We start from the raw sequence: 14,699 nt of genomic DNA, 5'->3' as shown, positions 1-14,699 counted from the left end.
AGCGCAGATAAATGATTATTTATCAGATGCTGATGTCTGGATTAAAACTGTACGGCTTGATCCAACACCGCTCGCCATTGTTGTTGTACTGGTAATGTTAAGTTGGGGCTGCAAGAGGCAGTAAGCTAGCGGGAGAGGCTGCAAACAAAGGAATGATGGAAGATGAACGCAGGCTTACTCCACGCTAACAATCCTGCCCGCAACTTAGAGACAAATTTCTGATGACCTACTGCCGCTCTGCAGAAACTATGTCCAAGAAAGCAACACAGCTTTTATTTTACTTTGGCTAATCAATATAAAAAAGACCACTGGCAACACTTTTACAATAGATCAAAGAGGATCGAAGTGGGGCTTTAAATTCAAGATTGCACCAAGTTGTTAATGTGTTGTCTTATTTTTGTAACTTCCAAAAAATTTCAGAGGAGGTTATCATTTAATTTCCTCTAACAACTCAATGTTCATTTATAGAGTAACTCCATGAGCATCTCAGCATCTCCATTCATCCACAGCAGGAAAAGCCAAAGGGGAATCAGGTTTGGTGTCCCACTCTGTGTTGTGCTGAGCTAATACAAAGACACAATCTCCCACACACATGCAAGAAATTAGAGGCCAGCCCAGTGTCTTCACACCATCAGCGCGTCAGCGCTTCACAAGAGCGGCATGTAAACGTTGCAAATAAAATGTCACTCAGACACTTTCTTGCTTGAAAGCTGCAAAGAATCAAGCCAAAACTGGCACTTCTGTAACTTGGAAAATGGATAATCATGGGTAGAAGCACAGACAGAGCTGCAACCTGTCGGCCCAGACGCCACCAACTTTGATCAAACCCCAGGGTGATGCCAAATCAACCCCTTGTGACGTAACTATGTATGCACATTTGTGTGGATTTGTAATATTAGGTTAATGCTGTATTAAGAAGAGTTCGATTTCAATTATGCCCACAGACTCAGTAGGCCAGTAATGCTGTGCGGCCTCTCTCTGTTGTTCTGTCTCATCTAAGTCCAGGCCATCTGTTCCAAACCCAGCTCAAATCTGTGGCGTGAGACTGACATATAAGTTCAGCCTGTGTGTCGCTGGCATTCATGGACATCACAGTGGAGCCACGAGCGGGAGCAGGTGCAGATCTGTTCACGTCCTTAGAAAAATAGTTGCACGCTGACTTTGTGCTCCGTTGCTGGCTTTTGTGGAAAAAGAGTTACCTCATATTGCTCTCTGAAGCCCTCATTACTGCTCACATGCACTCATGCATGCACAAAACCTATGCGGACGCAGTTGGAATCATGGAATCAGGGCAGTTGTCTTGAGTCAGATCTGAGAGCTCCCTCCATTCACTCAACCATCCATCATTTTCAGAAACTCCTGCACCCTTTAATGTTCTATTCAGAGGACGTTGAGGAGAAGGAAAAACCTCCTTGGTGGAGTAAAAGAGGGCAGTGATTGAGGAGGGGGCAGGGGCCTCCGCCTGTCACATCTGTGAGATCATGAGTGACACCATAGGGACGGGGGGAAGGGGTCACCGTGCCTAAAGGCAGTGATGAATGGGTTATGCAACTTATTATTCCTCAGCTCTTGGAATTATTTCCATTTTCTTTTGTTGAGTGAACTTGTAAGTACCCCATATCCATATGGTCCCTCCACACCAGAACAGTCCTTCCTGCTCGGATGCAGATGAAAAGTCTGCGTCTCCACAGGCGGGCAGAACTTTGACACACAAAGGGTCGGGAACAGGGCTGGTTCTTGCTCCCGATTTGCAGGTGGAGCGCTGAGGCTCTGCACTCTGCAGCAATGGTTTTGCACACTGTCAAAGTCCGGTGAAATGACCAGAGAGCTTCCCTGGGTGCACCATCCCTGAGATCCGAACTTCCCCATCCCCACGCCATCACCGTACGCAAGAGGTCACAGCATTGACATGAAACATCTTCAAAGAAAAAGTTGAGCTCTTACCTTCCTCAGCTGAGTTAGGCTGGAAAAACAGACAGAGAGACAGAAACAAACTCCACATCTCCTCTACAGAATGACACTGACAGACAGAGAGGAAAGGAGGGAGCATGAAAGAGAGAGAAAGAGGGAGATGGAGTGTGTGACGGAGCGAGGGATGGTGGGGGGTGAGAGGGGGCGGAGTCTGTTTGCTCCCTTTTTTATTAGAGAAAGAGAGGATGAGGGGGAGGAGAAGGGATGAGTGAATGAGGGAAAGAAGGAAAATATTTAGTGTGCAATGAGAGCGCTGAAAGAGGTGCAGAAAACACAGCTGTGAAGGAGGAGGGAGTGTGAAAGCAGGATGGAGGGGTTAAAGACAGAATGAAAGGAGATAAGAAATCAAATACAAGATTTTCTGGTTGTTAAAACCTTGGTCTAGACGTGTTCCACATCCTTCCTGGACACTGTGCTAACCTGCATTTTTTTCATGCTGTGGCATGTGAGCGCATCAAACTAATTTTTCCCCATTCGCCTTGAGCTCTCCCTTTTCATGAAAATTCAAAGCAAACAAATATAAAATGCTCCCCATCCTTCATGTGGCTTCCCTCCTCCTGTCTAATCACCACTTTCTTGGTGATTTCTCCCCTCTTTTCCCAGCCTTTGGATGTGAGCACAGCTCATCCAGACAGTTTGTAGACATGCATTAATCATGCTCTCACTGAGCTGGAAGCTCTTCCTGGTTCATGCTCGCCACTCATTGGTCAGCCTGTGGTACTGCAGGGTGTTAATAGGGTTTCATGCTCCAGTTCACTGAGATCTGTAGGACTGTTTTGGTCTCTTTACAGGGACATCCTTTGACACAGTTAGGTGACACCCTTTTCCAGACAATGATGTGTCCTTTTGCCTCAGATTTTGTACTCTGAAGGTGAAGTGAATGAAAGGGAAAGAAATGTTGTTGCACGTAGAATTTTAACATAAATATTCATTGCAAAAATTGAATCTTAAAGTAATTAAAAAAAAAACAATGTTTTAACAAAAAAAATCTTTTTTGTTTTGCAAGAAAATGCTCTAATTAAGTTTTTCAATAGCAAAGTACTTTAAGAAAACTTGGTTACTAAAATTTTTCTTAAAATAATAATTCTTGGAAAGACCCTTTTTTCTTCCCCATTGGCTTGCTTAATTTAAAATGTTAGTTAGTGTATAAACATAAATTTAAACACTAAAATTATAAAATTCAAATTCAAAAAAGTCATTCAAAACTATTTACTGTAGTTGTGTTTTTATTACTTTGTCTCTCTCTGACGGTTTTTCCTTTTTTCTTTCTGTTGCTGAAAAATTTGTAAAAAACAAACAAAAAAAAAGTATACGTTTTGTGTATAATACCTTTAAATAATTTGGGTATTAATGTAAATTCTTTCTGTGATTTGAGTTTTACACAAAACTAAGATGATCCTTTTTCGTTTTTTAAAATTGTGCCGAGTATTAGTATATTTTTTACAATTTATTTTTATCATTTTTTTCATAGCAGCAAAAAGGCAGTAATTAAAAATGTAAAAATTATTTTATTTTTTTTACAATTTCTTTTACAATACATTTTTTCTTAATTAAGGACTAAGACAAATAAATAAATTTGTGGCATGATTGTGAATAAAGTGTAAAGCAATCTTAATGATAATGAAGATTATTAAGAAATAATCTTCTCTGAACATAAAGTTTAAAAAAATCTATTTTTTATTTATCGTGTGGTGTTATTTATTATTGTGTTTTTTAAATTTTGAGGTGAAAAAAACTTTTAGTAATTTTTTGCTGAAGTTTTTTAGGTAAAAAACAACAAAGACAATACAATGATTATTTGTATCTATGAGGTAACTGCAGAATATTATTGGTTTAGAATGGGGCAACAGTCAACTATATGGGATGTGTCTGCAGAAATATTTCCAAAATTACTTCAATGCAAAGCATGATCCTATTTAAATGTGACCTCGTGTTGGGTCACATTTTCCCATCATGCTTAGAAATAATTCATGTTTTACTTTTTTAAATTAATGGTCAGCTTTTAAACTTCACAGACATGTTTGGCATTAGAGCCTGTGTTTATTTACTCAAAAATACAATACAAGAGCAAAATATACATCTGACAAATGTGAATATTGTAGAATTTGCAAAGCAGCAAATTGCTGGCACTATAGCAATGGTTTGGAGTGCAAGACATGACAAAGAGAAGGTCACAGATTTGACAAAAATGTGAAATGCAGTGACAGAAGCTGCACAACTTTAGTGTATTTACATGCAGAGAAAGACAAGAACACACAACCGCTGGGAGGTGTGCAAGTCGCCACAGTGCAAACAGCTCAACAAAAAAAGGTGCTTCCTTATTAAACGTGCTTATTCGAGGGCTGCAACAGCTCAAACACAGACATTTAAAAGCACTTAGCGTGAGCATGTGCTGCAGCAGCCATTCTACAAAATACACAGACAAACAATACATTAAATGGTAATGTCTGTAGGCCAGCCGTTCAAATAAATACATATTTTTTAGTGTTATTTAAAAAAAAGAACTCTCATCTGGCCTATATATTATTTATAAAAAATGTGCATTAATTTATCAGTCTTTTTTTATACTGGCAAAAGTTAATCTTCTTTAAATCATGAGAACATTTATGACCTCTAGTACAGTAACTTTTGATCTGAAGTTATGAGAAGCTAAAAAGATGAAGTACAGTAATATATTTTCCATACTAAAAAGCATAAATACTCTAAGTAATGTAAGGCACATCTGCATCATGGCTTTTGACATGACCTCCATTCATTTCTAAAACCCAATCTGTAAAGCAGAGGCTTGAATTATTTTAAGGAATTTACCTTCAGGAGGTTTTGTGCACATCTAGCGGATGATATGTCCTCAATTTTATTTTCTGCAGAATTGTTAAGAATTTGTTAAGACCAGCAAATAGAGGCAGAAAAAAACTTCATTCCAGTCTGCAATTATTCCTTTCTTTTTAAATACTTTGAAGTAAAAGGAACATCACCAGCTTTTCCTCCATGTTTTTCTGTCTACCTCCTGAAACGCAGTTTCTTCTAAAATGGAAGCAAGGCACTTTTCAGACAAGTGAATCTTTTTTTTTTTTTTGGGTCAAACTACTGGGCTCTAAAAACGCTTTTCAGGGTTGACCTCAATACATAAAACCCCTAAATCCTGCAACCTTTGAGAACTTGAACATATGTTGATCTTCTTATGTGGCACTAGGCGGAAAGCCAACCTGAAGAATGTCTTAGATTTTAAGCTCTGATAATACAATCAGCTTTGGTCTGGATTACAGGTATTTCAGTCAATTATCAAGGACATCCTAAGTCAGAAAAATGGGCAAAGTTCAATTTTATCATTAAAAAAACAAATTCTGCATTTGTACAAATTAATTATATGTGAGTTATGATAAATAACTCTGGTTATTCAAGTTCTTGCTGTCTCCACTCCAGTTCTTATTGTTTCTCTATAGGAAGGTCCACCATGGGGACCTTTTCTGTTGGAGACATGGGTGCTGGCTCTTTGTTGTCTGGAGAGCTGATGACCACAGAATCGGGTACCGGGGAGTGAGCGGGTTTGGCTGAAAATCCCTGTGCAATGTCGTCAAAGGTTCTGCCTTTTGTCTCAGGAACTCGCAGGTAAGTAAAAATGAAGAAGAGGATGAGAAGGACCATAAAGATGAGGAAGACGTATGGACCACAAAGTTCCTAGAAAATTAAGAAATATGTTTAATACTGAGAGCTCACACACATATGTTTTAGTGGTAATTGAGTCTGGGAATATGAAAAACAAACCTCTAGTTTAGGGAAACCCAGCCCGACAAGGAAGTTGGCAGTCCAGTTGGAGCAGCCAGAGACAGCCATGGCGGCGGGTCGAGGACCCTGGGAGAAGAGCTCTGCCACAATGAACCATGGGATGGGACCTGGACCCATCTCAAAACTGGCAACAAATCCGAACACAGCCACGATTGCCAGATAACTCAGAGACTCGTTTGTCTTCTGCTCAGAAAATGATGGGAATGAAGAAGGGATTATACTTAGTAACAGAAAGGAAAACTTTGCTTTACAACTCTATTAATGGATCTTTGGTCAGACATATTTACCACTAAAGACAATGAGATCGTCATAACAAGGGCACTGATCGCCATTCCTGCAAGTCCGATCAGGTGCAACGTCCTCCGGCCGGCTCGTTCAATCAGAAACAGCTGATGTCCGGAGAAAAACACAAACCGGTTTGGAGTCAGAGCAGAATGAGAAGGGCTAGGATTAAGACCAAGTTCAGCAGATACTCACAGAAACGACTGTAAACACAGTATTGACAACTCCGGCTCCAATCGTAGCGTAGATCGGCTGAGTCACACCTGCAGTTTGAAATATGCCAGTAGAATAGTAGAACACCTGAATGGAGAGAAAATGTGTCTTTGTTATTTTCTGCTGTTGATCTCTGTTAAACAAAACACAGTGTTGATCATTTTATTACATTTAATTCTTCACCCAAATAAAGTTCAAAACGTTTTCTTTCATGATCTTAAAAATGCCCACATTTGGTGAAATACACAGCTCTAAAACTTAATTTTTAAGATATATTCTGAAAAGAAAATCTATGATCAAACATTTCTTTACAAATGATAATACAATTCCACTGTCTTAATCAAAAACAGGGATCGTTCCAGTTGAAGCTCAAGGAAAAAAGCTTGTAAAAGAGAAAAGGAAGCTAGGAATAAATCTGCAAATGCGTTGGACGTAAAATCCTTATTTACAATACACCTGTTTTTTTGTTCTTCTGAGCAGAAAATATTTTTAGACTAGTAGAATCTTTTAAATTAACCAAAGAATTGTAGAAACTACCCATCATTCCACCTTGACCTACATCTAAAAAAAAATAGGTCATGCAGCATGAATATGGCCATAAGCATGCCATCTGTTCAAACAACAGTTACAGAAGAAATCATGGTAATGTCATGGAATGCCAAAGTCAAGTTCTTGAAATGTTGTGGAAGGCCCTGAAGACAGCAGCTCTTATGAGGACCCTCAGCAACATCCCAGAATCCCTTTCATGAAAAAAACTAGTTTCATTCCTAAGACTTTCTTAATGGAAGAACTGGATTTGTTTTTTAATAATCAATGAACTTGTTGAAAGTTTGAATGACTCTAACAACAAAATCCATCGAGGCCACCTTACATTAACATGGATTCCCGCCTGGCTGGTGAATGTTAAAGGTCATGAGTGTTAATGTTCTTGTTGGGGATCAATAGATGTCAGAGCTTCTATAGCTTCAGGCTGCAGCTGCTTCACTGTAGCTGTCAAGTCCAATGCAAGAGCTGCTAATGAATTCTGTCAGGCAGGTTATGTGAACTTATTAAGCTCCTCTGTGAGTGTCTCTGTCTCTTGTGTCTGCCTCACTCAGCCTCAGGCCCAAGCCAAGACGAATCTCTTGTCATGTGCTTTTCAAAAAAATGATATCAGCTCGGAGAATGCTTCTGAGATTAAACGCCGCTCCTGAAATTAACATAGACTGACATGCGGTGTGTTATCTCTACCACATTGCTCTATCAAGAGACGTGATGTCGACTCACAGCATTGATGCCAGACAGCTGCTGAGAGAGCTGCAGGATGATAGCGATGATTATCGGCTGACGATAGTTTGGGGAGCGAAAGAGTTCAAGGATGGTGACTTTCTTCTCCATGGCCATCTTCATCCCTTCCTCCTTCATCTCCTGAATGTCATCGTCTACATCCTCACAGCCACGTAGACGCACCAGTGCTGCAAAAAAAAAAAACAATGCAGACAGGGTTGGTACATAGTTAAAATATAATGTAAAGAGAGACTAAAAGGGCTTTGAAACATCATGTAGCGTAGTGCTGTTCAATAAGTCAGAAGTCATCATTAAATATGCATATATAAAGAGAGATTCTGTCTCATTGTTGGGAATTTTTATCCTGATACACACCTTTTCTTGCCTCTTCTTCCTTGTTGAGGACAATCAGTAGGTAGCGAGGGCTTTCAGGACAGAAGGGCAGCATGATGCTCTGCAGTACGGCTGGCAGGATGGTCAGAGCAAGCAGGAGGGGCCACAGTTCGTCTGAGCCCAGCAGAAATTCCAGACCAAAGATCTTCACATGGGGAGACATGGTGAAGGCATCATGAAAAGGTGCCAACATGTGATTTTAAATCCACAGTATCTAAAATCCCCACACAACGCCCTTATACCTGTGCCACCAGGATGCCAATGACGACTCCGAGTTGGTGCAAAGTCCCGAACGCTCCTCGCAGAGCGGTGGGGGAGATTTCGCCCACGTACATGGGTGTCAGGCCTGTGCACAGACCGCAGAACACGCCGATGAAGAAGCGGCCAACGATGACCACCTCGAAAGACTTAGTGAGGGAGGACAGGCCCATCAGGCCGCCGCCCACCAGGGCCAGAATATTAGTGATCATCATGGACTTTTTTCTGGTGACAAGGCACAATATAAAGAGGAGAAACTTAAATGGATAAAATCAAAAAGCATGAAACATATGACAAATTTTGACAAAATAAGAGAAATTTTTTGAAATTTTGCTCAAACGTCAGCACAACAGTAAAAAAAGGAGACAAGTTTTCTTTGTACTCTTTGCTCCTGCTGTTCCTACCTGCCAAATATATTCACCATGGTTCCAACAGAGAAGGACCCGATCATGCCTCCCACACTAAAGATGGCAACAGCAAAGCTCCACACTGTAGTAATCGTTCCCTGGCTGAAAGGCTCGCCATACCGATCCGTAGACACATTTTGAAAAAACTGTCGCAGTTTCTGGAAAACAGCAAGAATGACAAATGAAATGCATTTATAACAGCGGGTCTTTTAAAATGCATCCACAGGAGGGCATTGTTGTGACATCTCTTAAAAGTGAGAGCCTTTAAAGGCTAATTTCAGGCAGCAGCTTCCTGTCTGTCAAACTGAAAAATCTTGCAGAATATATTATGGGATAAACTCACACACCTGCTCAGGTGCATTGATGACCCCTGTGTTGTAGCCAAACTGCAGTGAGCCAATGACTGCTGTAGAAACACAGTACAGAAGGTAAGGAGTCACCTTCTTCTTGGGCTGTGGAAAAAGAAAAAGATAAGTCATGAAAAAATGACTGCAGCAAACCGATAAAGCTTTTGCTGGGTTTGAGAGGCGTATCACAGGCCAAACAAAGCTGCTGTTGTTTACAATGACACTGCCGATTACACACAATGAGCCTTTCTACAGCTGCTAACACCCCTTGTTCTCAGATCGCCGTATTATCAGCTGCACCACTGTTCTGAAAGCAGGTTACAAAAAATACAAATGCTTCCCGGTGTATTACTCAGAGATTTTGTTTTGTAAGTAGCTAAAGACAGCCTGAGTAAATGAATGTTTTCTCCTGCTGGTTTATTAATTAAAGTGGGCTTAGCTCATAATAACTCAGTAATGCACCTAATAATGATTGGTTGCATTGTAGTTTGCTGGGGTGTGAAATTTAATTTTGCCTGCCAAAGCTAAACTGAACACATTTTATATTGATGCTGTGGATCCAAATGAGCAGCAAGCCAAGAATGGAAATCCCAAGTTTAAGTTTCATTTTGAATTAAGTGCTGAACTAATAACCATGTGTTCTTTTTCTTCCTGATTCAGCTTTCTAAGGACTACGCAGAAGTTAAGTCACATTTGGCTCAAAGTCAAAATACCTACATTTAATCCACATCCTGATACAACGCTAAAATGATGGTTGAAGTCATGAAACTGACGGATTATTGTCAGCAAAACATCCATGACGCGAATTACTACACAGAAACAAGGCTATCAAGACAAGTGCAGAGAAGTCTGTCTCTGTTTCGTTACAAGACATGATATGACTATCTCCACAGATTAAGTGCAGTGGCGCTCAAACATCATAGAAGTCACTGAAGTGTGTTATTAAAAAACAAAATGCCTCAACACGAGGAACAAGTTGACCGCGAATTCAAAAGTCTGTATACTCCCCCTGCACAAGCAGCCTGTTCTTTAATGCCGCCAATCCTTTTTAAGTCAGCCAAGAACCAGACGTTCCACTTCCAGGAAAAAATCATTAGCAATAGAAAAACAGTGCACATTGTTTGCTGATGCTCACTTCAGACGCCCGTTAACTTTCCCTCATGGATCAGAAAGGATGCAGGAGGAAATTGTGAATTGTAAATGGAAGAGCATCTAAACACGGCTAAAATGTGCAGAAATTAGACCTTTGGGTCGTTAAGTTTTACACTATATTCCAATGTAATCCAATTTAACAGTTTTGCAACCATCTCTCCCTTTTATGGTCTTTGAAGTTTTGTTTTCTTAGTTAAATTGTATAAGAAAATGTTTGTTTGTTTTTTAAAAACCTGAGGTTTAAACAGGCTTTTGAGTTTAACAAGGAGATTGTGACACTAAAAAGTACTTTTTACAATTTGGGAGTATTTCAACCACAGTTTAACATACATTTTCACCACGGGTTTGTTGTTCCCCTTCCTACAGATCCCCTCAGGGGTGGCTACAGCGAATCACCTGTCACTGATCAACACATTCGGTTTGGCAGAGTTTTACCCCGGATGCCCTTCCTGAACCAACCCTGTATTTTATCCGGGCTGGGGACCAGCACAGGGAGATCCAGACCTGGGACCCCTTGTGGCTACATAGGTAGGCAGTAGCATGAACATGAATATTTTTTATATAAACTATCTATATTTAAAGTCTTTATGGCATCAATTGCCTTGTATACATGGTTGACTCCAAAAATGCTCGTGTTTGTGGCAAAGTGTTTGTGCCACTTTCATTTTTTATTATTTCTCCTTTGTGGCAAACATGCTGCACTTATTTTCCAAAAGACATGTGAAAACGCAAAGATCTGGCTACTCAGGATAATTTATAGAGAAAAGGGGACAAAAAAACTATGAAAATAAAAATAGAAATGATTTCAACTAGCAACTGAGAACAGTAAGTAAAATACTTGAAAATACTTGTAAATACTGGAATTCATTACAATGAAGATAGGTAAACGATGACATTCATTAAAAATGAACTTGTGATTTCTGTGTTTGGATGATTCTGAAATTTTAACCTGTTGTCAGAGTTTTAAACATTGTGGCTGCATCTTAAAAATAACCATTATCGGTAATCTATTCCAGCTAGTCAAAAAAAGGAGGGTCCAGCTCAGCCCATGTAGAAGATGATAGCTTAGAAGATGTATCCCTGACATGCTGTGAGTCATGTGCTTGCTCAAATATGCAGCCATTGCTCTGCATAAGTCTGTTTATACATGTCTCATGTAGCTTCCATGTAAAATCAACAGCCAAGCCCATGTTGCTCAACACCCACTGTTACATTCCCCATGTAATACAGTTATAAACTGATTATAGTGATTATACAGCTGCATTAGAGTAAAGATAAATGCATGTTTAACATTACACCAGAGGAACTTTGCATTATTATTTCTTCATGGCCTGGTTCACGGCATTAGGAGTTCATGCACATTTGGCAACAAGGCCTCACAGGAAATTGCACGAACCTTCATCCCTGTTGTGCAGCTCCAAAAGTTCTTTGGAAGAAGTTAAAACTACAGTCGAAAAGCTACTTTCAAAACAGCTCGTTCTGAGTTCTAGTTTATTCCTATTGGTTTTGTATCCATTGAGGCAGAACTTTAGGAAAACTAAAAGGACATTTATCGATCTTAGCTTTTTATATGCCAGGAAAATGTACTGCACAGGCTTGAAAAAACATTACCAGACCTAATGCAATCTAGTGGTTGAAACAAATGTTATCCTGCCTTCCTTTGTAAAAGAATAACTTGTATACATAAAGCTAATTTGAAAGTCCTTAATTTAAAGAAAAGTTGTGGTGTGGAAAAGAAAACATGTTATTTTTCTGAAAAAACATCAAATCCTCTCATGAATGAACTTTCCAAATATGCAACAGCTCAGATATTTTAAGGACCTAAACTGCAGTTTCCCTCTTATTCTACACTTAAACTTTTGGTTTATGTTTTTTTTTCTAATTCAAATAATAAAAACATGAATAAGTTAAAAACCTGATGGAATATTTCAAACCCATAAGTTCCACCATCATGCCATCTTGCAACAGTAACCAACAATCTTAGGTAACATCCATCCAAATGAAGCAAGTGCTGGTAAATTTTGGTCTTACAAAATTCATTCAGCAGAAACAGCTTGTAAATGCAAAAACATTCTGCAAGTTCTTCTGAAGCATGTCAAGACATACATTGACTAACAACATTATTTTTTTTTAAACCCTTAGAAGTACAACACTTCTGCATATCCTGACTCTTTTGTGCAGTTGAAGGCAGAATGGTAAAAGACAAACAAGTTCTAGCTTGCCACCCTACAGTCCTGTTTGTAAGTCTCATTCTCTTAGTCATGTCCTGAGGTGCTCAGCACTCACCGACAGGTTCCACTCTACCAAAGTGGAAAAGTACAGAAGACAGAATTCAAAAATCTGGGTTACAGTTCTCTGAGCTGCAACATTCCTTGTGATTAATGCGCCCACTCAAGGTTGCTTTGATAAAAAGACAAGAATTCTCATTTTAAAAATATATCTTAAAGTCCTGCTACTATGAAACAATGTAAAAACTATAATAGTTACCTTGTCATCCTCCAACTGCTGCATCTTGATTTTTGTGGTCGATCTTTAGATAAACACTGCTGCGTCCAAATTTAGCTCCTCCGATTCAGAAACACACCTCCCAACAATTAGCAAACAGAAAATACCTAAAAGAAAAGATTAAAAATACAAAATAAAGTGACAAAATTTTGGCAGAATTATTTCAATTCTGTCTCAAGAAAGACAAATGCTGCGCTCATCCTCACGCGTCAAATATCATAAAAGATGCTAATGGTTTACAATGGAAAGTATTTCAGCATTAATGGATATTACATTAGCAGAAAAAAATGCCTCACCTAATTGACTGAGATGCCAGTTTCTCTGATGCACACGTACAGCTGAGGGCCCTTTTCAGCACTGACGAAAGCATCCGAGTATAAACTTAAACGAAACTCCTCCCTACACTTCCGTATCAACCCTCCTAATCTGACTAAAAGAAAAACAAACTTCAAATGAAAACAATCTAAAGATATATAGGGTATATACGTCAAAACAAAAATGTCTTATTTTGAAAAGTTAATGCCAAATCAAGAAAGGCAAAAACGAAGCTTTTTGACCAACAATGAGAAGCGAAGTTCTCCATCCAGTAAGTTAGAGGAATAGTGTTAGTAAGTAATATTGCTAGTAAAGCACATGAACATTGTGTGGAAAAGCAAAGATTCTCTACCGTTATGCAGAATGATTTCGCTCTAAACAACCTCGTGCGGCTCTTCCTGTTGTGAAATTACTTATGTGATCACCGCCTTTTTATCTGCTCTTCAGAATCCAGGATGCGTGCGCCGCAGCGCGCGCTCATTCGTCACATTCATCTGTGAGCATCACCGTGCGTAATCTTTCCCTTTCAGCCGAGAATCACTTCGGGTAGCCTCGGGTCATTTTGCAACATGTGTTTTCCCGAATGGATGGGACGTGCTGCGGCGAACGCGTGCAGTGGACGCTGAAGGGAGGCTCTGTGTGCAGCGGCTGGTGACCCACCGGGGGCGCGACGACAAAGCCCGCGTGCGCAGGGCAGGGGTCGGCTAAAGCCTGGTCACACACACATCATGAGACGGGCTCAGTGGGAGGTAAACAAAGGGGGAGCCCTTCTAATTCTCCCTTTGTTCTAATCTCTACAGCCCACTAAAGCTCATTCAGGAATTTAGCAAATTCTGCATTCTACAAAGATTTGCTGGAGTCTGATTGTTTCCATGCATTTTTATGCCAACGCTGTTCTGTCAACTTACTCAGATGAAAATGAGAAAAAACAAGGTCAGAAGAATAAAGAAGCAGAGCTTTGCACATATGAAAAGCCTTTTGGAAGAGGCTGATGAATCCAGAAGATGTGCATGAGGTTCAAACCTTGATTTTTGGGTCACGGTTTTGATGGCCAGAACCTCATATCTAAATAAAATACATTTTTTAAGGTAACAAGAAAAAAAAAATATTGAAGTCAATGCTGATATAGGAGGTTTTTGGCTTGTGACCTTTATGTCAAAAAAGGGGCAGGATTTACTTCTTCAACTACTCTCAACATACTCAAAATCTAAGAAATAGCAGATAGGTGGTTTTCAATTTTGGTCAATTGTGTATTACAAAACAACAACAAAAGAAATTCACAAAAATGTTTTTCATATATTAAATATAATTAATTTAGTACAATACATGTTTGACAATTTAAACGTAAACATGTGCAAAGATGTGCAGTAGAGATGCAACAGTTCACTTTCCCTACAACTCAGTTCAATAGTGTAACATACAGTTTTAAACCAAGAATTGTGACATGTCTGGTAAGAGGCAGGGATTCTGAATCTGCTTTATTATTTCACTATGTCCTCAGTAAATAATGAAATAATGAAGCATCTTTTACATTATAACCTGGAGCTGCTGCCCACCAACTAATTATTCAGACATTGATCCATAGATGCTCTGCAGCTTTTGGCAAACAAAAAGGCAAAAAAATGATATATTTGGAGAAACTTTGGTGGGTATTTTTAGATCAAAATAAGAGGGTGGGTGCAAGAACATAGAGCTTCCTTCCATAAAATAGCAAAACATATTAGACTTTCTTCGGATAATAAAGGGCATAATAACTGACTTTGATGAAAGTTATGTTTTTATTTTTAACAGGTTCTTGTGGCAT

The 14,699-nt window shown here is 39.3% G+C and overlaps 2 protein-coding genes across 3 annotated transcripts in view; both read right to left on the bottom strand.

The window, feature by feature from the left end:
- Positions 1-2,099, bottom strand: part of ephb6 (eph receptor B6) — a 38,589-nt gene extending 36,490 nt beyond the window's left edge. The window contains exon 1 of the mRNA XM_011485415.4: positions 1,945-2,099. Coding sequence (XP_011483717.2) covers positions 1,945-2,050 — 106 coding nt within the window. The 5' untranslated portion in view covers positions 2,051-2,099. The remainder of the gene's footprint in view (positions 1-1,944) is intronic.
- Positions 2,100-3,987: 1,888 nt separating this feature from the next.
- Positions 3,988-13,581, bottom strand: slc2a3b (solute carrier family 2 member 3b). 2 transcript variants are annotated; one of them, XM_023964455.2, is made up of 12 exons: positions 13,248-13,577; positions 12,877-13,010; positions 12,563-12,687; positions 8,924-9,028; positions 8,574-8,734; positions 8,154-8,394; positions 7,894-8,056; positions 7,519-7,706; positions 6,235-6,339; positions 6,045-6,146; positions 5,737-5,940; positions 3,988-5,649 (listed from the first exon to the last, which is right to left on the bottom strand). In XM_023964455.2, the coding sequence occupies exons 3-12, from the start codon at positions 12,584-12,586 to the stop codon at positions 5,398-5,400; spliced, it is 1,545 nt and encodes a 514-aa protein (XP_023820223.1). In that variant the 5' UTR covers positions 12,587-12,687; positions 12,877-13,010; positions 13,248-13,577; the 3' UTR covers positions 3,988-5,397. The 2 variants fall into 2 exon arrangements, with proteins under 2 accessions (XP_023820223.1, XP_023820224.1); XM_023964456.2 differs by lacking the exon at positions 12,877-13,010 and having other exon boundaries at positions 13,248-13,581.
- Positions 13,582-14,699: the final 1,118 nt, after the last annotated feature.

Source organism: Oryzias latipes, chromosome 16 (assembly GCF_053564925.1).
Source record: "Oryzias latipes strain Hd-rR chromosome 16, Olatipes_Hd-rR_3.1".
NCBI lineage: Eukaryota > Metazoa > Chordata > Actinopteri > Beloniformes > Adrianichthyidae > Oryzias > Oryzias latipes.
The sequence above is the reverse complement of the archived record's forward strand: the minus strand, read 5'-3'. Positions and strand labels throughout refer to the sequence as shown.